The following is a 27,234-nucleotide window of genomic DNA, read 5'->3' on the forward strand; positions in this document are numbered from 1 at the left end:
AAATAAAAACCAAAATATCTTTAAACTTTAAATAATGATAGATTTTTTTTGCTTAAACTTAGTTCTTTAAAAGTGTAGTTTCAGAAAATATAAATGAGTAGTTTACATCATACAAACGTTTAAAAACAATTAAAATAGTATATTAAAAGAAGAGGTGAATTAAAGACTAATACTTATTTTTCAATTAGCTAAGAAACATGCTGTATAACTAAATTATTGAATCAGATTATCAAATTAATTACACATCATATATTTTAATTAAAATGGACGGAAGACTAAAGTAAAATACTGAAGTAAATACTATTTATAAATATAAAGCAACTTTTAAGGCTGTTAAAATATTTTTTAAATCGAATTAATTTGGTTCAAAAATCTTATTTAATTTTTATTTGTTATGAGGTTTTAGAAATCACGGTATTGTCGTTTCTTAAAATATCTAACTATAAAGTAAAATATACAATAATTTATTGACAGTACTACTTATTTTTTATTTATTTATTAAAAAAATCAAAACTAAGCTACAATTAAGAAAATTAAAGTTATGATTTGATCACAAACTAGTTTTTTTTTTCATTAACAAATTTTTATTTTTATTTACATTTCGAATCTAAATACCAAAAGTATGTATATAGACTTTTTGAGTAAAGACGGAGTTTTTTTTTGTACATATCTACTTTTGAACAAACTAATAAGATAGTAAAAGCATTTTTAATATTTTTTTGAGATTTTATGTCTCCTATTTTTTTATTTTATGTATAACGTTTGTTTAACTCAATACGTATAAATTTGTTGTGAAAGTTATTGTTAACATTTAAAGTTTTTTAAACTGTTGCATAAAACTAAACTGAAATACTTGTTAGTTTTGGCTTTTTTTTTTTTTCGTTTTAATAGCCATTTTTATACGTATCAATTATTAGCATGTAACAATTATGAAATAAGGAAGTGACTTTTTTAGTTTTAAAAGTTTTGCATTGTGTGAATTGAGCACAAATTTAATGTTTTAACATTATTTTGTGAGGTTTAACTTAAGCTCACATAATTTATATGTTCTAACATCAGTTTTGATACTTTTTAGTTAAATTGGAAACTAATAAGTATAACGTTGAGTGTTAAAATTCAGAATACTAGTTAGTACATTAGAGTTAAATGCGACAAACAATGAAAGCCTTCGTTGCAATTGTAAAGTTACTTCGTATGTTTTTAAATTATACTTTTAATGTTAGAATTAAAATGTTTAAGTAATAATTATTTTATAAATGGTTTTCAACTTTAACTTTTAGTTCTCGTGGACTTCATTGTTGGAACTTATGTTGCACAAGTCGATGTGGGAGGTTTCAAAGGTGAGGTACAGTTTGCAGAACCTTCAGCTGGAAAATTCAACTGGAAAGTAAACTCGTTCAGTGGCTCAGGACTAAACAAAATTGAAATAAAAAGCATACCACCTTTATTTGCGTAAGATACAGTTCTTTTTTTTTATTATTAAATCAAACCCGTTAAAGGTTTTTCTTATGCGGTTTGCTACAATTCGAAAAAATGTTGATAAAGTTGTTAAAAAAAGTATACATAATAGTAGAAATTGTTCAAACTTATAGTGTAACACTGAAAATAGTAGTTTTAATTTAAGTTCTATATTGATAAAAAAATTAGGCTGTTTATTGATAGGCTAACATCAAGTTCTATGAATATAGTTTATTATTTTTAGGTATTTGACGATAAAATTCTTTTTTTAGACAAAGAAAGTCCCCTAAAGAAGTTTGTTTAGAACTAAAGCAGTCTGAGACTCTGTTTATATTAAAGGATAGTAGCGCAGGTTTTTTTAAATAAGTGTTTTTGATAAAAAAGTTTTGGTACATATACACATTAAAATAAATTAAGTTTTTGTAAAGTTTTAGTATTTAAGTCTAATAACGTTTAATAAAATAATTTAACAAACAAAGTATTTTTTTTAAAAGATGATTATAATCGTTATTTTTATAATTTAACTTTCTATAAAAAGGAAATAAAATTGTTTAATAAAAGTTTCAAATATAATCATACAAAACAAATAACAGATTAAAAAAAATATATATTTAAAAAAAAAAAGACTTTTATATTTTACTAAAAATGCTGTTTTATTTACTTTTTTTTAAGTAAACAAAAAAAAAATTATTAATTTTCTAGTATAGAAGCTTTAGTGCATTATGTTAAAAGCTTAAAAATTTAGACATAACTTCAAAACCATCTGGTACACAAACGCACAACTTGGAAAATATTCAATCAGCTCTGTATTTTCGGGGCTTACTTTTTACAAGTGATACGAACGAAAATGTTTATAGCTGTGCAATTATTCGCACTAACGTTGTTTCTGACGTAAATACTTTTTACTCACAAGTAGATGGCGAGCTTGTTGGAGAATTATATTTCAAGTAAATTGTTAATTTATGTTTTATAAATATTTAATCTGTTTTGTTTACATCAATTTTAATTTTTTATTAATTTTTTTCAATTAAAAACAGCTTAGTTAAAATTAAAACAGTAAAAAATGTTAATGATAAAACATTGAAAGAAGAAAAAAGACAAACATTTCTTTAAAAGGTTTTTGTTCGAAATTTATTTCGGTAATAATTATGTTCAATTTTATTTTAATTTGAAAAATTAAACAAAACTTAAAACTTTACGACAAAATCAGCTTAAGAGAAAACAAAAATTAATAGTTCTACTATTTTAAGGACAAACTCAAAGCTAGATGGAAGTTTTGTTTACGTTGATTTATACTATACTTCAAAGCCACCAGAAAAAACGAAAAAGTTTGATATTTCTCTACAAGATAGTTGCAAGGAAACAGCAGAGGATTCTGTAAGGTTATTTCAAGTTGCACCCTCCATCGACCCTAAAAATCCTAGTCAGTTTTCAAACAACCAATTAGTATTTTGATTAAAAAAAAAGCTATATTTAAATATTTTTAAGAGGGAACTCACGGAAAGTTTGTTGATGACGTGTCTAAAGTTAAAGCAGAAAAGTTTGTTGTTTTGTCAAATGGTGGAGTTAAGGCTTCTTGTGGAAAAATAAGAGTTCAAGAACCAAGAAAGGCGAATGCTTTTTTGTTTGGAAAAGGAAGTGCTCATAAACTTACATTGGTCCAAGAAAGTCCGTTTGATGAAACTCAAGTAGAATTAGACTTGACTGAGGCACAGGTAGTTCGTCTTTTAAAGTTTATATTTTGGTTATTAAGTAGTTTTTTTAATTAAAGGCAAACAACTTGTCTAATTTAGTGTCTTGTTTACTAGCTAGTATAGAAAAATGACTCTCTAGAAATAAGGTAAGGCTTGAAAATAAACATACTTTAGAAAGAAATAAAACTAAGGTTTAAACGTTGAAAGTAAAGTGCAATACTATTCAAATACAATTTAAAAAAATTTCGGTAGTTTATTCTTCTAAAGTTATATAATCTCTATGTATAAACAAAATGAACAAATTTATAAACCATAGATTCTAAAGATAAAATAAATTCAGAAATAAAATATATTACAAGTTTCTATACACAATTTTCAAGTACATTTTTAACATTTTTGGATGCAAATGTTAAACAAAATAAACTTACAATTTTAAAGTTACTAGTGTAAAAAATTAAATCTGTAAAGCTAAAATCGTCAATTTTTTGTCGTATGCAGTGATGTAGCCTAATATATACATTAGTAAACTATTACGATTATACTTTAATTTAAGCCTTTAAATTATACTTAAATATTTTTTATCATTTTTATTTAAATAACTTATTCCAAACTAGTTATAAAAAAACCCTTTAAAGTATTTGTTTTTTAGAAATATAGTTACCAAAATTACCTACAATATAGTTATAATATACGAGATTTCTTGTATCATGACTTATTGTTAAGCTGGTGTAAAAATATAGGATGTTTTTGACCCTTCAAATGTTTTAAACATTTTATACAAGACTAGCCTTTGATAATATAGCTTAAACTTTTATGTTAGCCTAACCTAAATACTCTTCTAAGCGTTTGTTAAAATTTATACACTAGATACAATACAAAAAGAAAAATAGCGAAAAAAGCAATATATATTAACATAACCATACTCAGTTCATTCATCGGCCGTAACGCTCGCTTTTACCGTCCATCAAAATATAACTTTAATTAAGTCTATGATTTCTTGCAAAAATTGCTATTATTTGATTAACAATTTACTGAAAAGAGCGCTACTGCGACGCCAGCTTTCTTCCTAAAGGATTCTAAACCACATTTTTTTTAAATATCAGCATTTTGAATATTTGTCTAATTAAAAAAAAAAACAGTAAAGATTCTGTTTAGAGTTTTATATAACAAACTTAAAATTCCTGGTGGTACTAATACTTTACTAAGTTAATACAAATCAAAGAAACACTGTTTTCTATTATTTTTCCTCGTCATTATATTTTGGCAACATAACTAATCTTAAACATTATCTAAACATTTAGGAAGATGTAACTGGCAATTATTTCATCGCAACTTATCCTACTCCTATTAGGTTTGATGCTTCTAGGTGTGATAATGAGTTACTAGGACATACATTTGATCCATTTGATAGAACGACTAGCGGGACAAGCTCTGACAATTTTGCTATTGGTAAGCAATAAGTAGTGACAATAAATATATATTGGTAAGCAATAAGTAAAGTTTTTTTTACAATTTACAGGTTTTTTGTCGAAAAAGAATACAGTTTCAACTGTTAAGGGAAATAAACATACACTCAATAATGACGCATACTTACACCTTTTTGGATCCTACAGCGTAGTCGGTAGAAGCTTTGTAACCGAAGATAAGGATGGAGTAAAGTATAAAAGATAATTTCAACTTAAACATGAATATATTTAATTTTAAAGCTAATAAAAAGTCTCTATCAAAAGTTTTTACGTTTTAAAATGTACTAAAAAATTTGTATTTTTTACAGACGGTGTGGGGATATTAGACTAGAAAACGTAGAAGTTACAACTGCTGTGGCTAACTTTCACCATAAACCACTATTAGGTCAGATCTATTTTCGACAAGTCTCCGATGACTTTAGCAGTACTACTTCTGTTTACCATTCGTTTACTCACTACGTTAGTTGCTTTAACGATTTTTTTTTATTATTCTTATATATCTTGAACTATGCTAGCTTAATTACATCTAATAACAAGTTTGATGATATAATGTTTTTTTTTTCTTAACTCATAGATTAAGATAAAAAATTTAACTTTGTTTAAACCGTTGTAAAAAGTACTAAACTTCAAGAATACACTAAAACTTATTCTTTTATTAAGCTAAAAAAGTTTAAATGCAGTGTTTGTAATTAAATTTGTTAGTAATTTTTAACTAGATTACCAATAAACCGTTTGACTTTGAATTAAACTTGTTAAAATATATTAAAAAGGTACATATTGTTGTTATAGAATACTAAAAAAAGTGTTATAAAAAAAAATTTGCGCAGTATTTTTTTTTAATATAACTGATGTACCTTTCTCTGTGTTAAACAACTAGTTAAACCGGATTTTCGTAAAAAATATTTACTACAAAAAAAAGAACATGAGATAAAGAATTTTTTCATTGCAAAACATCTTACTTTTATCAGTTCTTATAGTTATTTATTGTAATTTTTTTGTATTCGTTAACAATAACCCTCTTGTAGCTTACATTGATCACACATACTGAATCCAAACCAATGAACAGTATCTTAAAAAGAGCAAAAAAACAAAGACAAAACGTTGTAAACACAAAAATATGATTAATCAAAAGTTACTATGGTATCAAAGGAAATTTAAGTTACTCATACTGATTACTTTATCATATCCTTCTCATTTAAAATATTGCTCATCTCTTTTAGTTCTTGTTCTCTGGCCGAAAAGAAAGAAAGGTTTAATGCGGTTGTCAGAAAGCTTCTCTCATTCAGAAACTATACTAACCATATCATTTGAGATTTTCAGGTCGCGTTTGGTAACGTCCTGGTCGACCGATGCTTCACTTGCCAACTAGCTGTTCACTGTGCAAAACAATATCTAGGATTATTTTGTCTTTCATATGGTGACGTACTAAATAAGATCAAGCTATTTCCAATGTTTTGTACAGAAATATTTTCATAAAGGTTTTTTATGAATAATGAACTACTAAAAAATGAAAAGGCCTGACAGATAGCATGATATAACTTTAAAAGGCGCTAGTAACTTAAGTTATTTTTCCTATAACCAAAATTTCGTAAACAAGGAGCTATTGTGTAATTAAAATTTTAGTATCGAATTGAAGTAACCTAGATTTTTAAGTTGGTCATGATTAAGTTGTTGATTAAGTTTAACCTAGTATTTTTAAAAAGTAATCTCTCATAAATGTTAACTTTTGTTTTTACGCTAACAAAACTTCTGTTTAAACGAAAAGTGGCAACAAGCTCGTTGTCATCAAATCAAACTTCTACATGTTGTAAGAGGGTAGGTGTCAGAAAAGCACAGCGTCACTTTAGCACGGGGTGACACTTTAGCACGGTGTGACACTTTAGCACGGGGTGACACTTTAGCACGGTGTGACACTTAAGCACGGGGTGACACTTTAGCACGGTGTGACACTTTAGCACGGCGTCACTTTAGCACGGAGTGGCACTTTAGCACGGAGTGACACTTTAGCACGGCGTCACTTTAGCACGGAGTGTCACTTTAGCACGGGATGACACTTTAGCACGGCTTCACTTTAGCACGGAGTGTCACTTTAGCACGGGATGACACTTTAGCACGGCGTCTCTTTAGCACGGGATGACACTTTAGCACGGCGTCACTTTAGCACGGAGTGTCACTTTAGCACGGTGTGACATTTTAGCACGGAGTGTCACTTTAGCACGGTGTGACACTTTAGCACGGAGTGTCACTTTAGCACGGCTTCACTTTAGCACGGGGTGATACTTTAACAAGGAGTGTAACTTTATCACTGATTGATTCTTTTGCACAAAATGATTCTTAAGCACGGAGTGACACTTAAGCGCCATCGATAGTTTTAAGTAACTTAATCAAATACGTGTAAAGTTTGTATTTAATAAAACGTTTAAAAATTAATTTATATAACCAGCATGCTGTTAATTATGCAATTTAGGCACTTTAAAGTGTGATTTCAAGAAAGAGTGTGTCTTCCAAAATTATTTTTTAAAAAAATATTATTTAAGTAAGATGTAAATTGTAAGACAAAGTTTGGCAGTCTTTTGGAACTATATTTAGAAAAATCATTTGTAGGTAGCAAAACGTTAGAAAACATCTTTAGTGGCCTGTATTTTTTTAGAAAAACTATACTTAATAACAAAAATAAGTACTGAAAAACAAGAAGTTGGTAAATTAAATGGTAACTAGTTTTAAAAATCCTTAATTATATAAATGTTCTTATACTGTATTCTTTTTTACTTCTGTTAATAAAATAGTAATACTTTACTTACATTTTATTTAATTACTTTGCTCAGCTGACATGGTTAAAATAACTTTATTTATGTAAAACAATAATAAAAAATTTATGCATAGCACTAAATTTTATTATAAAAACGAACACAAACGAAATTTACAAATATATACATTTAATCTATATCAAAATTGTATTGAATACCGCGTAGGTATTCAAGTATATTATTATTTTCATTAAAACTTGACACCAGATAAAACAGACGCTCATCTGCTTGTCTGAACCTTATTCTTTTGGGATCTGGTTTTATCCCTGCCAGAAGGTGTTCTAGTCTCATATCCCGAGAATTCTGAGTCGTTTTCAGAATATTTATAAAACTCCACAGATTGGGATGGTTTCCATTTAATACTGCGTACAAAGATCGATGAAGCTAAAACTTACACTAAAATGTAATTAAATTATATGAAAATACAAAATAATAAACACTTTATCAAAATATAAGCTCTACGTCTAAAGGATATTGACTGGTATAAGTTAAAGCCTATACTAAAATAAAATTTTGTTTTGTAAAAACAATAAAAATCATGCACTTTTTGGAAATAAAGCTGTTAGTCCAAAAGGTATTGATACTAATTTGAACAAATTGAAATCCATACTAAAATGAACTTTACTTACATTGCAGCTCTTTTCAATGACTTTTCTTTTGGTAATGAGCCTTTGATTGATAGTGGAATTCCATTTATTGCCGAACTCACAAGTCCTTTTGGACTTGCACTAGGAACTAGTACTAAAGTTTAAAATAACATTTACGTAACAAACAAAACATACATTTTTAAACCTATACTAGCTTGTTCAAAACATAAACAAACAAAACATAAACTCTTTTACACTTTCTTTAAACACGAGAACTTGTATTGTTACTTTTACTTTTACAGCTTAAACGTATAAGTAAACTATGTGTTTAAATAAAAGAAACATTTATTTTCAACTAATCACTAATACTTATAATAATGTTAATGTTGAACTGCTAACTTTATGAACTGAGTGTTAAAATTAATCCTATCATAAACAAGCCTTATACTTTCTATTATGTTCAAAACATTTTAAAACAAAACGGCTTTGCGTCGATTAGCGGGGAAAATTACTTTTCTTTTTATTGGGTTCATTTTATTGTACTGTTTTGGCAGTAACTTGTTGCCGTTGTTATGAGCTCATTTTGGCTATGCTTTTGCACAGTTAACTTGACGCCATTATTATCTTGCTCAGTTGTTCAAGAATTTAGTTTAAACGAAAATTTTGTGTTCTGTTTCTTTGATTCGGTATTTCGATTAGTTGGCATTCATGTTCTTTAGTTTTTTATCATCTTTATGTTTCGCAGTTTATTAATTGTAAATACACCATTTCCTTGACTCGATTTTATTACAACTAGTCTAAATTTAAATAGTTAACTGTTTTTTAAATCCTTTTTAATAAACAATAGTACGTTTAGCACCTATAAAATATTAAGTTAATAGTAAAAGTTTAATTCGGATTTAATACATCGACTTTATTAACATGTCAACTTAATTTAAAAGTAACTTAAGAAACTATTTACGACCTATCTTATAATAACGTGTTAAGTCAGTTAAACGCTAAACCCGCATATATAAAAGTAACAATATCGGCAGATGGTAAAATGCAAACATGAGTACATACACTTTTGAAACAATCGGCTTAAAATAATCAAATAAAAATTTTACTGATCAAACTTCAAATTGTACTATTTCTTAAAATTTAAAAGAATAGAAAACCTAAATAGACAGAGAAAATTGTAAAATAGTTTTATTTACTTTTATTGCAGTTTTTATATAAATTTTAACTGTTCAAAATATAGTTTTAATTGTTTGCTAATAAAAGATCCTAGTAAAGTAACTTCACTGGAATATAAATAAAAACAAATTATACAGTAATCTTCCTTTATTCTACCAACATATGTTTCTGTGTGTCAACGAATCAACACACTTCAACTGGGTTGTTAATAGGAAAGATAACTCTTTCCTATTAACAACCCAGTTGAAGTGTGTTGATTCGTTGACACACAGAAACATATGTTGGTAGAATAAAGGAAGATTACTGTATAATTTGTTTTTATATAAATTTTACACATTTACACTTTTATTTAACGTATTTACTAATATACTAGTATTTATTAGTTGCTAGGTACTTTTGTTGCTAGGTTTAAACAAGTAGTTTTACGTTTAAAATATGATAGTAAATATTTAAATACGTTAGTTAAAATATCTTAATAAAATGATTTGATAGAATTCTTAAAATTATTTTTGTATTGTTATTATTAAGTTGAGGTTTGCCTTAGAGTAACTAGTGTAATTCTATATTAAATACAAAGTTTTAGTTGAAGCTTTAACTTGAAACATATTAAAAGCTTGTAGTATTATGTTGCATAGTTTATTTTTATATTTTTCAACATAACATATAAGCATAAACAAATGTGTCATTCCATGCTAAAATGACGCCGTGCGAAAGTGTTACTCCGTGCTAAAGTGACGCCGTGCTAAAGTGTCATCCCGTGCTAAAGTGTTAACCCGTGCTTAAGTGACGCCGTGCTAAAGTGTCACCCCGTGCTAAAGTGTTAACCCGTGCTTAAGTGACGCCGTGCTAAAGTGTCACCCCGTGCTAAAGTGTCACACCGTGCTAAAGTGACACCGTGCTAAAGTGTCACCCCGTGCTAAAGTGACACTTCGTGCTAAAGTGACGCCGTGCTAAAGTGTCACCCCGTGCTAAAGTGTCACACCGTGCTAAAGTGTCACCCCGTGCTAAAGTGTCACACCGTGCTAAAGTGTCACACCGTGCTAAAGTGTCACCCCGTGCTAAAGTGTCACACCGTGCTAAAGTGTCATCCCGTGCTAAAGTGTCACACCGTGCTAAAGTGTCACCCGTGCTTTTCTGACCCGTTCCCGTTGTAAGAAGCGTAACTGCGACAACAAAGCCGACACAACGTTTTTATATTCGTCAACATACTTACCATGCAAGAGGAACGTTAAGTTTTTTTTTTGTTTTATGGATGCTTGACTAGGAATGCTTGTCTCCAAAAAAGTTGCAATACAACCTTAAGACTAATGAAACTGTTTTCTGAGACGGAAATTTTTATTACTAGTATTATAAACTTATATTTTTATTGTAAAAAAACACTTTTGACTATGCTTTAAACAAATTCAAAAATTTAACAAAGAATTTAGACTAAAATTAATATAATTTAGGAAGTTTATAAAAAAAAACTATTATTTTTTTTAACCGAAGAAAATATTAAAATTGTGTATTTCTTAAATAAAAAAGTCGTTTTAAATGATAACAACTATAAAATCATAACAAAAATCTAACAATTACTCATTTTCTAGTAAACACTTCTCTTGACTTTTTCTCAGGTATGTAATTTTAGGCTGCAAAAATCGTAAGCTTAAGTTGTAACTAGTGAGTTGTATAATAGTGAGAAAATAAAGCTGTGAATTTTATAACTTTATTGCATCAGTTGAACTTGTTACCTTCTGAATGGCTGATTTTGCAATACTCGATACATTAACTTAACATCCTAAGTTAAAAAAATAAAACTAAGTCTTATAACGTTTAAGTTTGTCAAGTGAATCGCTTTAAGAGTTTTTTCGCTATTACAGCTTATTTATAAAGCTCAACTTTAGCGGAATAACACAGTATTAGTTGCGCAGCTTAAGTTAGGTCTTAGTTGTTTATGAAACATAACATTTTTTTGACGACTTTAAAAAAACCCTGCCGCCTATCATTTTACCAACCAGGGTTATACCTACAACCGATAAAGAAAAAAAAAACAGTCAAAAACAACTTGAATCTAATGGTCTATCTCATCGGAGTAAAAAACTAGGAGAGTCGAGACTTTCTACTATTAATCTACCAGAACTAAAAAGAATTAAACTAAAGCTTTTTTGTTATATTTCTATATTTATAAGATTTAATCACAGGTCTAAAGAGTCTCACTACCAAAGTGTTAAAGACTTATCCTTGTCTAGTATTTCCCGACGGTTTAAAGCTAAATTTATTTTCGATGGCTTTTTTAAACGCATTGACAAGTAGTGGCGCTCAAGCTTGTGTGTGAAACTGTCAAATGACTTCAATGTGTTATACATTAGAATTTCTTAATCTTTTTATATCAAAGTTTGTCTTATCATAGTTTAAACTATTTTTAAATGAAGTAGAACTGTACCATACTACTTGATGATGTAAAGGACTATAACAAGCTTTTAACCAATGTATATTGTTTAAGTAATTTATATGGTTTAAATCATAACTATTAATTGTTTTAATTTTCTGGGTATCTGTATTTCAATAAATAATGCAAATAATAAAACTTTTAAAAAGTATTGTTTATTCTAAATAACTATTAAAAAACTCACAAACTGGTTGTCCGGTCTAAATGTTAGTGTCGATTATAATTACACAATAGTAAAATCTATCAAAGATGGTAAAAATTTGATTTAATTTAAACTAAAGAGCTATAATGTGAAAAAACAACAAAAAAGAAATGAAAGATAACTGTTGTTTATAAACTACCGACCGAGACGTAAAGGGTTAGATTTTATGTTGTTTTTTATTTACAATCGTCCTTTGTACCATACTTTTAAAATTATTAGTATTTTAGCTCTTAAGAACAAAATACCAGAGAAAAAGCGTTTTAACTTGTTTGAAATAGTGACTTTTTTGTTCAATTTTTGAATTATTCTGGTTACAGCTAAATAAGGATGATGCTGGTATTAATCGTTATTTTAAAGTTCGCAAGTTTATTCAGTTTATTGGGATTTTAGAGCAAATTTTATCTAGTGCGGAAGTTAATCTGTAACCCTTGTGGCCTGCGTAAAAGGATTACTCTTATATGTAGAGCTAAGGCTCCTCTTAGTCTTATTGTTATTTTTTTAACAGCCAAAGGCTTAGAGCGTTTGGTGGTGGGGGCAAGACCTAAATTTTTCTCCTCCATGTTCAAGAAATTAGATATTGAATACAAGAAAATAAATATTAACTATTCTACTTGTATTAATTAATTATATGTGAGAAATTACAACAACCAGACTTAAATTTGCAAATATTTTAATCTTTGTATTAAATTAATGGTAGCAATAAAGAAATTTTCATATAGAGGTTGGCACTATCAAAGTTAGTGTAAAAAAATAGTTTACATCAACAACAATTATAAACAGATGTACGAAGTTAGTCCAAAAACAGCTTATCAGAAGAACCACTCAATAAAATAAAAACATTAACCGCCAACACACAAAAATGACTGAAAACTAAAACACAATTTAATAACAAAGGACGAATTTGTTATATTTATAAACTTGAAAAAATAAAAACAGTATTCTTTTTTATAATATGACATTTGTATAAAAAATTTATTATACTCTTAATCACTTAAAATATAAAAGAAAGTTCTGTAATAAACTTTATTCATTTTTATTTTTTAGATTTAAATGTATAAAATATATATTTGTTGAGCAATTTTCTTTTTTGAAATTTCAGCATAAATTCGTTTTAGTAAACATAGCTTTTACAAGAAAATAAAAGCACTGTGAAACTTTTACAACCGTCTAATTTTAGTTTGATTACCTAAATATTACATAAAATGATGAAACTTTCAAAACTGCACGATTTTAAACATAAAAATTGCTTAGATATTTTAATGCTATTTATAAGTCTTTTAAATTTATTAAATAGTAATTAAAAACAGCTATTAAACTCTTAAACTTAAATTTTTAATTTCTATATTAAATTTTATTATTTATTAAACTTAATTTCAATAATAGTCCAAATCAGTTGATTTAATTAAATTATTTTTAATTTTATTAGTTTTCAAACTTTATACTCTTTTCTCTTTAAACTCTTTAAACTCTTTTCACATTATTAAATTTTTATTTAACACTATTCTTACAGCTTTTTTAAGACCAAACATACATTTATCCCACCAGCTTTTACAGTAGAATTTATTTAATATGCTTAACTAATTATAAATATAAAATTTTTAACAATAATTGCTTACTTTAAAGTAGGTTAATAATAATGTATGCTAATAAAAAAGTTAAATATTTTAAATGTTTATCAACACTGTTTTTAGAAAAAATAAATGCTTTATATTGAATTTCAAAGTTTGTATTTTTTAGACGTTTTTGATGTAGTAGTATAGCATGAAGAATGACACGAAACTATAGCTAATTAAAGACAAATAGTAAACGCTATAACTTAAGTACTTATCATCTCACGTTATTTTAATTTTGTTTTAAAATAAACTAAGCACTTTTTACAGCTTAATGAGAGTTTTGATGATTTTTATGTAGTTTTTACAGACACGATTATTTTTATAATCAGTTGTCGTTTAAACTTTACTTTATACTTAATTAATTTTTTTTAATGTTTGTATCTTGAAATTTTATATGAAAAGAAAATGTTATACGAATAACAGAATGGAACTTCAACAGAAGACCACAAGTACCATGTTCATAGTAATTCTATTAAGTTTGGAAAAGGAAAAGTCGATTGCAAAACAACCGGAAGTCACTACAATCCCCTTAAGGTTAAACTTAATTTTTTTTTCTATTTTTTAAGAAAGGCTAAGTTATGTTAAGTGAAGTGAATTTGAATGTTTAAACAAATTATTTAACGTAAAATATTAAAAACCCTTTATTTCTTTACAAAAAATTAGCTATTTGATAAATTTTATAAAATTTATCATAATAAGTAAAAAAATAATTGTTTCTTATAGATATTTAATAAAATAACTTAATTTTTTTTTATCCTGACTTGCAAATAAAGATTAGTCTGATAACTATGTAGCTGTTATATGTTTAGTTGTTAGTTGTTAGTTTTTCTTAATTTAAAAAATGAAAATTACCGGCAAAACAGTTTAACAAGAATTACATATATAAACAACTAAGTATTTCAAATAGAATAAGTAAAATAATTGAAAATTAACGTAAAAAATTGTTATTGACATTACTTTAAAAGTAACAAATTACACTAACCAAAAAAAACATAAAACAAGTTTAGTGCAGTTTTAAAACTAGCTTTTTAAAAACAGCAAGATTTAGGAGATAATTACAAACTGTGGTGCAATCCTAAAAATCCAGTCAAATGCGAAGTTGGCGATTTATCTGGAAAGCATGGCAAATTGAGCTTCGATGGAGTATCCCAAAAGTATACTCACGAAAATTTTCTACCATTATCCGGACCGAACTCAATAGTTGGAAGGTTAAGAATAATGTTTTTGCTTATTACAAAGTTATGTTGATAAATTGTTATTTTTTGAACTAAAATAGTGTTTTATAATTTTAACTATTATAAGCGTTTATTGAGAGTAAGTACGATTGCTGTAAAATTTGTACATATAATTTTTTTCCATAAAACAAACGTAATTTATCCATAATCTTGTGTATGTTGTTGTTTACTTTTTCGGCAAAACATTTTGAAAAAAAAAAAAGCAAAAACATTGGACTACAAATAAACAAACACTTTTTTCTAGTTATGGAAAGACTTTTTTCGTTTTAGTATATTTTTTTATGTCGAAAATTTTTACTCCACTTCATATCACTAAAATACAAAACTAAATTGACATAAAACTATCTTTAAGATTAATTTTTATCAAAGTGTGTTTAGTTTTATTTCTACAAAACGTATATAACTCTAGGAGTATTAAAGAGTTATATTTTTCAAACTAGGTATAGATATACTTTATCTTATAGTGATTTTTGCTGTTGTTTAAAGCTTATTATAGTATAGGACTAAAATACACATTAACTAAATTGATTCTCTAGATACTTATTTTAATTAAATGAGATGCAGAGTTTAAACAGAATTGATTTACCGCTTTAGAAAGTTGAAGTATGTATAAAAACAACAATACTACTTTTATTAGATAAAAAATTAACAAAAATAAATTTCTAAATGCTAAAGCAAAACGATAGTTTTTTAAAACGTAAATGTTGTAAAAACAAACAGTTTTTTGTTTAGATTTAAAAAACCGTTTTAGCAAGGGGTTAATTTTTAGGATTTTAGTACTTCATATATTGAAATTTTTTTTGTAGGCAAAGTGGTTAATTTGAATTATATACATAACAATATAGCTTTATTTATAGAGTGTATTAAAAAAGTATAAACTTCATAATTTTTAAAACATTTTAATAAAATGAACGTTAATTTTTTTTTTTAAACAACAAAAAAATGTTTAACTATACTAAAGATATTTTGTATGAGTTCACTTCTTTAAATTAAAATAACAAAAATCTTAGGTCAGTGGTCATTCATGCAAAAAATTCAGGAGGACCGCGAATAAGTTGTGCAGATATAATTTTAGTTTCTCCTATAACTTTAGAAAGTAAGCAGTGGAAAAAAGGGCAAGATGCGACGGTCACAGACCTGGGAAAAATTAAATTAACCCAAAACTCTCAGTGGGAAGATACTAAGGTTACAAATAAGTTTTGATACATTTACTAAAGTTAAAACACAGTAAAATTTTTACTTAATATTTATTTTTTAATTGCAAAAATTGAATAAGGATGTTTTAGAGTTTAATAAAATCGTTTTAGTTGATAAGTAATATAATTGGATAACAATAGTATTGAAAAATTAAGGTTACTGTAGAAAAAGAAGAACTGAAAAGTGATAGCGTAAACGTACACGAACGAAGAAAGCTGCAGTACTTACTTTACAATGAACTTTTTCAAAATTTTACTCATTGTTAGTTTAATAAAATAAGTAGTATATAATAACTAATAAATCAGTTTTGACGTTTGTAAACTATAAAATTAAATAGTTACACCTTTAATCAAAAGGTAAAGTTTTATTTTTCATTTCTACTGTTAAGTGTTAATTTGTAATTTTTTAAAATCTGATTAGTTGTTGTAATCTATGCATAAGTAGAGAAAAATTAAAGTGTATTATTTATAGTAAAGTATTTTGATGTAAGAATTTACATTCGTACTAATACTTAACAAAAATTTGATTAAAGTGTTTTTATGTACATATAAAATATAGTTAAAGATTGTTTAATTAACCTTAGGGTAATAACTAGTTTTTAGCCTATAGTTATTGTGTATTATTTGTGACTTCATTATAACAAAAAAATGTAAACAAAAGTTTTAAACGAAAATATTAAATAAGACAAACTGGTATGATAATTTTTATTACAAAAAGTTGTGTTTATTTTTTTTACTCAAAATACTTATATAAACAAGGTTATGTTATTTTTCTTATAAAAGTTATTAAGTGAACAAATAGTATTACTTAAGGGGCAAACGACAGCGGAATTTGCTCAGAAAATGTTATTGGCCAAGTTTACAATCCTTTAGATGTTAAAAAAGCAGGTTGCTATAATTGACCTATATTAACAGATTTTAAATGTTTTCACTGTAATTGTTTTTATAAGTATATCATACTAGATTAAATTGTAGTTCTTGTATGAAATTAGATTAATTTGGCAGTACTTAACAAATCGTTTATTGATAAGAAGCTTCATCAAATTTCTTATTAACACCATGTGTTGAAATTTTTTCGTTTTAACAGTTACAAAACCGTCATTTGAAATTACTTTAGTACTTTAAAGTTTTTGATTAATTTAAAACAACTAATTTTTAATTGCAGAATACATCAAAAACATTAAAAAATTTTAAGTAATAATTACTTTTTTTAAGTGTTTTAAAGCAAACGGATAAAATACAGTTGAATATTAGTGATATCTTAACTTAAATATATAACAAAACTTAGTAAATTTACTTTTTTAATAAAATTAGTATTACTTTAAAAATTCACTCTATTTTATTATAGCTTTAGTTTAAAACTTTGAAGTTTAAACACACTATTTTATATATAAATCTGTCTCATGTTTTATATAAATACTTATGTTAACAATTTATTAGTTTCAATTGTAATCTAGTTTTTAGAGTTTGTAAAGTTGTTGCCTCAGCTATCCTTTTTAAATTTTAGTAGATACCTTATACTGTTTGTACAATTTTTCGATGTTCAAGCGAAATTTTAAAAATTTCGTTTAATATATATACTTTTGGACTAAAATAAACTTATTTTAATATATTTTTTGCCAATACGTTTGTTATTATATTTTCCATCGAAAAAAAAAATGTTATTTGTTTTCTTAAAAGTTTGTTTTTTATAAATTTTTATTTAATTTTTCAACCTTTATTCATTCATTATATTTTTTTATCTAATAAATTCGCAATTTTTTTCGTTTTCCTATAAATCGTGTACTGGAAAATTTAAACTCACCTAAATGTTCCAGCATACGTTTATACCATTTTTAACTTTTGCATATTTCTTAACTGAATTTGTCTTTAGTGTTATTATTGGATATCACATGTTAAGTAATAAAGTTTTAAACTTTTCCCCATTATTTAAGGTTGGCATGAATAAGAATACATTTATGTTTTCTATGCGTTAAAATATCAATTACCAGTATTTAAAAAAAAATTATCAAATGTTTTTTACTATTCAATTTTAGAGTTGTTTGAAAAAAAAATAGCATTGCATATTTAATATTGTTCGTTAGTTTGTTGGATAATTTTTCTAGAACTTTATCACACTTAAAAGCTTTGAAAACTTTGTAAAAAAAATTTATTCAAGGTTTAAATTTATAAATTGTTTATTAGAACCAAAATTCATTGTTGTTAAATTTTTGCTTAGTCTTATCTTTAGTTTATAGAAGTAACTTTTTTTGTACTGTTATTGAAAATCTAAGAGTTAAGAATTGTTTCTGTGTTTTAATTTTTACTCAATAGTTTTTAGTAAAGTAGGTTTTGCTAAATATTTACTGGTAATAAAATTAATTTTAGAGTTTCACTTTAACGTTTCTTATAACAAAGTTTGAAGTTTTTTGATCTAAAATTTTAATTATGGTAGTGACTTTTATTTGGGTTTTTAAATTATTTTTTAAGTATTTTAATATATTTTACAAAACAGATAATAAGTTCAGAACATCTTAGCTTAAAATGTTTTATTTTGGTAATTGGTAATATAGTGATATTTATACATATTTTGTTTACTTAATAAAAAACGCAACATTGATTAGAAAAATTAAAAAAAAAGTTTAGTTTATAGAAAAGATACCTAAACCTAAAAAAAAAGTAAGAAAATAAATTATTGAATATGTTTATAACAAGTTTTTCTTTAGCATAAATCAATTTTAGTAAGTAAAAGAACATTATTTTACCGTTTTAATACAACTTGTTTAACTATATTGTGAAATCATAAAACTTATTTGGCTGTTTTATTATTTTTGTTTGTTGAAATTGCTTTCTTTGTACTTTTAATGGCAAAATCTCTTAACTTTTAATGTATCGAAATTCTTTTCATGGTTATTGATAATGTAAAAGCCGAGAATAATAAATAAGGTAATTCGTATGGCTAGGTTTTTGTACCACGCTTTAATATGGTTAGGTTTTAAAAAGAATAAAACTAAAATCGCATACAAGAGAACGTAAATTAATATGGTAGATACTTTTTTTTTTGATAAACAAAAAGTTTAAATTTTTTAGTAATATTTTTATATAAACTTTAGTAGGAAGAAATCTATTTTATTAAAATACTATATACTATAACAACAAACATAAAAATAAGATGTAAGGTATTTTTTATATTGTCTAACAAAAAATATTTAAAGTAGATACTCAACTATCGCAAAAACTTTCTTTACTTTAACATAGAATAACTAAAATTTTTAGTCAGTTCTCCAAAAACACAAGAAATGTTTGCCCTCGGTGAACTTTCAGAAAAATCTTTTCAAACGGGTGTTGACTACACAATAAATCTGCATGGTGATACATTTTCTGTTGCAGGAAGGGCACTTAAAGATATAAGAAAAACTGAGAGGTTCAAAATCAGTAAATACTAAATTAATAGTATGTGTCATGCTTATAATATTAAGTAGTAAGTTTATATTGGTGAAAAATCTATAAATAACTTTAAATTGTATGAAACAATTATACTTGTACATAAGCTCTAAAACTTGGTTTATTTAGAAATTTAATTAAAAACAAAAATAAAACAGTTATTGTACCAACTTGGAGTTTCAATCAGAGAATTCATTCGTTCTTGAAGCTCTAGCAACCTTTAGAAACAACCACTTAAAGGGTTTTGTTGAATTTGTAAGTTAAAATCACGTTAGAATTCGTACAAACTAAACATTAACGTTTAATATAAAACTGTTCAAATAAATTTTTAGTTGTTCACGTTTTGTATTTTTATTGGCGTTTTACTGAATATTGATGTTTTGAAAACTAAACTTTTACAACAGAAACAGCAAGTCTCTAAAAATGGGTATGAATCATCAACAACTGTTTCTGTGCTTCTTGGATTGACTAACAGATCAGAAATAGTTAGTTGTTTATTCGGTTTAATTTATTTAAACAAGAAGAAGGACCAGACTAGAAAAAGTAATTAAAACGCTGTTGTGGGCCAAGTAGTTAAAAATAAAATTGATAAAACATATTTAAAACTCATTAAATTAAAGTTTAAATCATTGAATAACTTCTACTGTGTAGTTTAAGTCATATAGTAATTACTTTGAACGCATTAAAGAAAAATTACGTGTTGCACAAGTATTTTTTAGTTAAATAACAGGGCGGACCACAAATTTTTGCTTATCCTGTCCGCAGGGATAAATGTTGTCCATCCCTAGAATAAGTGTTTTTTATTGTTGTTGCTTGTAACTTCTTAAAACTCATAACTTTATTTCTAGCATTTAGTAAGAAGTAAAAAAATAGATTACTAAAATTTAAAACAAATGTACTAAACTATTTAATTACAGTAGTGTATTTAAACAACAATTTTTTTTTGTTTTGCTTGAAAAACTTAAAAATATTATGTTAAAATAGTCAGCAGGTCACAAATATCATGTACACCTTCATGCAGTTGACGAAAGTAATGAAAATTCTTGTGATGGAATTGAAGGTTTATATTTAATATTCTTTCATGTAACATATTCGAAAAAAAATTTTATGAATAATTATTTAAACTGTTCTTTAAAATAAATAGGGCATTATGACCCTTTCGAAGTAAAAGGAGATGATTACGATACTAAATGCAGTCAAAGTTCTCCTCTTTTTTGCGAAGTTGGTGATCTTAGCAAAAAGCATGTACGTTGTGTCAATTAATATTTTGAACTTTTCAGTTAAATCTTTATTGATAACTAATACAATAGTGTTTTTTACTTAAGAATAAATATAATAAAATTAATGTTATTATTAACAGAACTGTGCAAAAATAATTTGATAAGATTTTAGTTGAAATAAAAGAGTTTACATTTTTTAATAATTAAAAACTTAGACCATAATAAACTTAGACTTAAACCACTGCATTAATACATGAGACAATTTGTAACGAACAACAAGGTAAACCTTTGAAAAAGATTTAATACTTTATCAAGTCACTTTTCAAAACAGGGCTTAGTAACAATCAATGATGAAAATGGTATACAGTTTTACAATGACAAAAACCTACCGCTTGGTGGTCCAAACACTAGTAAATTTAATTTTCTTATTCGGTAAAATTTAATGTTGATTATACATACAACTATATTTTCTAAAAATTAAACCTTAATGTCACTTTAACTCTAATGGATAGCCTTTATTAAAAATTTCAAAACCTATGTCAAGTTGTATCTCGACTTAAACTTAAAAAGAAAGAAGTGTACTTTATTAAGTGCTATAGATAAATTTAAAAAAATATATAATTTTGATTTTGTTCGTTATAGATTAAGAAAAAATTCACAAATTTCATACTAGTACTAATGGTTTATTTTAGTTATAGGAAGATCTATTCGGGTTCACGCAAAGGGAGGAGTTGCAGATCATTGTGCTTCAATTTTGCCTCCAACCAGCAACAGTTTTACCATTTGCTTTCAAGATTCTGTTAACTACATTTAGTAATTTATTTAGTTTTTATTCTGTATTTGTTAAATTATATTAAGTTTTTAAAACATTAAATATTAGCGTTGTTTAACTCACACAGAATGCAAGTTAAGAACTTTGACTGCATATTAATTAGTTAACTCTTTGTTAGCCAGTAAAAAAAAAATAACTAAACTTTAATTAAAAGTAACTTAAAACTAAATAATTTATTCAGGTAATATAAACTCATAGTTTTACAGTAAAAGTACTTTTTTTACTACGTTAATTTCTAAAACTATTTAAACAAGTTTGTATTTAATTGAAAATATTTAACCTTTGCTATTAGTTTTAACTGTTCTTCTAAAGAATTGGTATACTTCTAAAAATCACAAATCAATTTTACATTAATTTTATTGCATGAAGTATTTTTAGTACCGTTGTCAGCAAGCAAACAGAATTATTATTCAAACTTATAATATTCTAGTCACTTGCTGACGATGGTTTTGAAAGTACTTCAAAAAAATCAACAAAGCTTTTATTTTACACTCATTACCTTGCTTGAAGTATGACAATTTTTATGTATAGCTATTCAGATAAAGAAACATAATCACAATGTATAACTGACATGCTTAAAGGACGTTTTGAGAAAATTACATAATTTAGTATTGTTGCTATTAGTTATACAAATTATTTATTAACAATATTAAGTGTTTTTTTACACAATGTATGAAATAGGAAGAAGTTTCTAAGAGTTTTAATTAAGAAACGCTCTTTTTTCTATTGAAAAAATATTAGTAATTAATTTTTTAATGCTGTAGACAAAAAGTATTTTAATAATTTTTTATAAAGTTTGTTTTATTTTTAACAAAAATTTAGCAACGACTTCATCGCTTCAGTAGCTGCAAAACTAAACATTAGCAAATTTAGGGTCGTTCCTTTACATAAAAAAAGTTCACCCTTTAATGTAGGATATGGATGTCATTGTATGTTTACGTACATTGCTGGTATGTTATTTTACTATATTTAAGATAAATTAATCAATTAAAATGATTTTAATGAAATTTAAAAGACTTAAACGTATTATTTTAAATAAATATATTTATCCTTTATTTTGTGTGTAAAAATTCTTTAAAAGTATTTATCATAAATACCAAAAAATTAAAAGCCTTTATAACCATACAAGGCTTTATTTACAAAAGTTTGATAAGGTTAGAAAAAAATTTATCAAAGTTTAAATTTTTAAAAGGCTATTTATTGATAATGAATGCAAAAAATAACAGGTGACTTGGACAACTCCAAAGTCAATGATCTGCTATCAAATAGTCTAGAGGACTTAGACCCAAACAACCACTGTAAAAGCTCTTTAGGGTTGAACAATACTACCAGACTACATGTTTCAATAACAACTTATCTGATAATAGCGGTTGTGTTCTGCATGAGACTGGCTTTATAAGACATGCCTGTTTACACTGCTCTGCATGCTGAGTGTAAAGCATAAATATTTCAGCCTTTTCGAAATGATTTTTTAGAAATATTTTTGCTTGTAAAAATATTTCCATATCATCTTATGTTTTATGCTTGTTCGTTAAAATGGTATAACACTCTTAAATAATCGATTAGTAATAATAACATTTTAAAGTTATTCTAATTATTTTTGTTGTATCATTAAGGTTCCGTTTTTATGACAGTATTTTCAGACAATGATTAAAACGGGTAAATATTTGTTACAGTTTTTTTTATCTATTAACAAAATTCGTAATTATTTAAATATTAGTTGACTAGGTTTTGTTTTAAAGTACTTTAATAAGATTAAACATTTTATCTCCTTTAGTTTTGTTAGAATTATGTAATTAAAATACTTTTTGTTAACTAGACGTACTTAATTTTCTCAACTCTTCTAACAGCTCTCTACCTAGTTAAAAAAAAAATTATACTTTTTTTTGTTAGAAATAATTCAAAAACTGGTGTAAAAATTTAATTTTATTTACTAAGCTTTACTATTTATTTAAAACTGTTTTTAATCACATTTTGTCACAATGTAACTTTTAGAAATAAGTCAGTACTTTAAGTTTAAACTTATTAAAGCTAAAACGCAATTATATAAAGTGTTTAAATAAGATAACTTATGCCTATTAGAATGCATAGTCGAAACTTAACTAGAAAAATAATTGCTGTGCTTTTACTGTGCTTTAAATAATTTAGGTAATAAAACTTGTCACCTTCATAATAAATAAAACGAATCTGAGAACTACATAAGTTATAACTAAAGAAGGCATGTAGTCTTAAATCATATTTTGATTTAATTGATTCACTTTGTGTTGCTAAAATAAGAAAACATAAATTAAGCAGGGCATGATTTTCTGTAATTTAGAATAAAAGATATGCAATTTCTTTAGTATCCGGGTACTTATACCTAACGATACAGATTTTTTAGACATAGACTTTCGCGACTGCCGTATTTTTGTAAATTTATAAATCAAGCTTATACTTCTGTCTAACCACCGTAATTATAACGAAATAATCATGAAATTAGTACTACTTTGCAAACATAGTTAATATTGTATGTTATTGATCCGTAAGTCGTTTGTTTCTGATTTTTTAACTAGAAAATACTTTTCAACATATAAAGCAGGGATCGGGATTTTGCTATGTGCGAGAAAAATATAATCAATCTGAAAGAATTTGTTATTTTTAGTTTGTGAATAACATGTTCATACAAACAAGTCTAAGATTTTTTTCATGTGCTCTTAATTTAATGTGAGTGAACAGAAAGGATTATTTGAAGGTTATTTAATTACATATTTGCATTAAAAAAATTTAATCTAATTTTTAGTATACTTTTTTAACTATGTTAGCTTGATACTTGAAAATTACTGAAACAATTAAATTTTTTTTTTTTCTAATAAACTTTTTTGTCATAAGTTTAAATTATAGGAGTCTAAAAATTCTACTAACTGCTGGAATATTGTTTAATAATAGGTATACAACAAACTGTTTTAAAAGCAAGGTAACTTAAAAACTGCCTTTGTGCAATGTATGCCTAATGATAAAGTTAACCCAGAATTCTAACAGTAGGAAATAATCAAGCTAAAGTTAAAGAAATCCGTTAAGATGAGTAATTTCTTATATAGCAGCTAAGTGAATAAAAAACTTACAATATATAATAGTACCAAACTTAAAAACAAACTTCATACAGCTTTAAAATTATATTTAAATTATATTAAAACTTATATTTATTTGAAGCATGTCAAACACACACGAATGGGTCAAATGTTGTATAATTTAAATGAAAAGTTGGTAAAACATTTTTCTGTTAGTATATGAATCATTTTTCAAGGCTTTTTGAGAAAAAGCTCAAAAAGTTGGGTCTTAGGACCAGGTGTATGAAAAACATTTTGGTAATACCTAGCCAAATAAACTCTTTACTCAAAAGCTAGAAAAAAAGGTTATTGTGCTTTTAGAGTATTGTAAATTAAACTAAAGCAAAAAAAATTACCGTGAAACTATTTTTTATTGTATAAGAAAGTTCCAATATGAAAGTTCTCGTCATTTTTTTAATGTTCGATGTGAGTTTTAATACTAAAAGTTTTTAATTAAAATACATTTTAAAGTTTTGAAACGTATTTCAACTTATACAAAAAACTAATTACAACAAAATATATTGAAATATTATTACAAATAGTGTTTTTTAACTAAATTGAATTATCTGTTAAAGCACCTATACTTTTACATAAATAAAATATATTTAGAATGCTTAAATGCTACATTTTAAATACTTATTTAATTTTTAGCAAAAATTGAGTAATGTAGGCTCTAATATAACAGCTTTATAATGAAGTGATATATCAAACACTTTAACTAAATAATAAATTGTAATAAAACACAATAAATCCTTATAAAGCCTAATGACTTTTATCTTTTATAAGAAATTAACAATAAAAATAATATTCTAAAACTTATAAATGGAGAATTTTTTATGATTGAAACAAAACATAGCAAAGTTATTGTAAGAAGTTTAATTTTAAACCGTATTTTCTATTTACCATTTGGTTATCTATACTGATAATTTTTTGTCTTCTTTTTAACATATGTTGCACTAATGTTAAAAATTTATATTACAATAATAACATTCAAAATTTGTAAATGACTATTTTCTTTTTTTTAGTTTGCCTCTATAGTTATAAGTGTCTTTTTAAACTACTTATAATTTTAAATATCTAATTAATTTCAAATGTTCTACCAGTGTTAAGTAATCAACAATATTTTACTATAACTTAAGAATTTTAGTTAAATGATAAGTCCTTAATTTATAAATGTTTTCTAGTAAATTGCTATTGCCATTCACTTTAAACAGATTTATCAAAGTATAAATGTGATAAGTTTTAAGTAAAATTCATTCAAAATCAATTAGAAACTAAACAATTTGCAATTTGTAAAACCATTGTTTAAATTTTTTAAGGAAACATCTACGTAGACTGCTTAAGGAAATGATTTAATCATAATATGTTCGGACGACGTTTATTAAGTGTAGTACAACAATCTTATATTCAGTTAGTTAAATTAGTTTTTACGCACTTATTGTTTGCTTTTTAAAAGTTTTATTTTCAACATTTTCAGTCGCCAATTCTAAACTTGTATTATCAAAATGTAGGACAATCTTTCAGATACACTTAGCTAGTTTGTGAATATTTTTTGCTAGAGACTAAAAAGAATCACTCAGATATATCAGAGATGAGTGTTTTTTTTTCTTCAGCGGTACAGGTTTACAAGAAAAAGTCTTTTGCAGGCCTAGTTTGTTAAAAAGATTTTTAGCATGCCGTGTAGTTATGAAATTTTTTAGTAAAAAGATAAAATTATACTTTATAAAACTAAACTTTTAATGAAATAAAAAAGTGCACTAATGTGTACTAAAAATAGCCGAATTAAAACCACATTTTAGAGTAAATGTTACCAAAATGCTTAATAAATTTAACTTTGCTAAAAAAATAAGATAACTCAAATTCTTTCCTTTCCAAAAACTTTATCAATTTTCATCAGGGAAAATATAATTAAAACTTTAAACTATGATAAAACTAAAATGATATATATTACATAAATACACTAATTAATCAATTAACTAAATTCAAGCGTAATCAACATAAGTAAAATTGAAAATTAGACTATCACAAAATGGCTTTTAATAAATAAGGCTAAAGTGTAATCAAATTCTTCTTTATAACACAAATTAGCTTTATTTAAATGTATTAGAATGGCTTTTAGCCTTATTAATTCCTTATTATTTGAACATTGTCTATAATATTAAGTTTTGAAATATCAAAATTGTTTTCACAGCAAATGTTGTTTGCTATATGTTTAGCCATATCTGATTTTTTCATCGCACTTTTGACCGCTACGCTCTTTTTATCTTTTTTGTCACTGATGTACGAAATAATACATTTTAGAACATGCTCTTTTATTCTTGTTTATAGGCGACGGGAATGTTCAAATATTTGGAATTAATAAGGCTAGAAGCCATTCTAATACATTTAATTTTAAATAAAGCTAATTTATGTAAAAAAAGAACTTGATTTCACTTTAGCCTTATTTAGTTAAAAGCCATTTTGTCATAGTTTAGTTTTAAATTTTAATTATGTTGATTAAGTTTGAATTTATTTATTTGACCAATCAGTATATTTATGTTATATATTGTTTGGGTTTTATCTTAGTTTATTGTTTCAATTGCATTTTTCCTAATGGAAATTAATGAAATATGTTGGAAAAGAAAGAATTTGAGTTATCTTATTTATTCAGTATAGTTTAATAAATTTAAATCAAACAAGTTCTTAACAAGATAAAAACACTTCGAAAGCCGTACGTTTCTCACCTCTATAGTAGTATGTCAATCATCCTAGTTAGCTGAAAACTTGATTTTTTGCGTTAAAACAATATTGCTTGAAAATTGTTTAATAACT

General features: G+C 25.6%; 1 protein-coding gene across 1 annotated transcript; it reads left to right on the plus strand.

Annotated features, from left to right (window-relative positions):
• The first annotated feature begins 1,307 nt into the window (after positions 1 to 1,307).
• On the plus strand, positions 1,308 to 22,736 carry LOC145842923 (uncharacterized). Its single transcript, XM_082950399.1, has 14 exons — positions 1,308 to 1,387; positions 2,709 to 2,881; positions 2,947 to 3,173; positions 4,454 to 4,601; positions 4,672 to 4,810; positions 4,927 to 5,077; positions 13,855 to 13,965; positions 14,470 to 14,639; positions 15,677 to 15,851; positions 19,690 to 19,770; positions 20,270 to 20,345; positions 20,430 to 20,530; positions 20,837 to 20,915; positions 22,564 to 22,736. Exons 1-14 carry the CDS (start codon positions 1,308 to 1,310, stop codon positions 22,734 to 22,736), a joined length of 1,884 nt encoding a protein of 627 aa, XP_082806525.1.
• Positions 22,737 to 27,234: the final 4,498 nt, after the last annotated feature.

This window comes from Thalia democratica, chromosome 8 (assembly GCF_965202585.1).
Source record: "Thalia democratica chromosome 8, ktThaDemo2.hap1.1, whole genome shotgun sequence".
Taxonomy (NCBI): Eukaryota; Metazoa; Chordata; class Thaliacea; order Salpida; family Salpidae; genus Thalia; species Thalia democratica.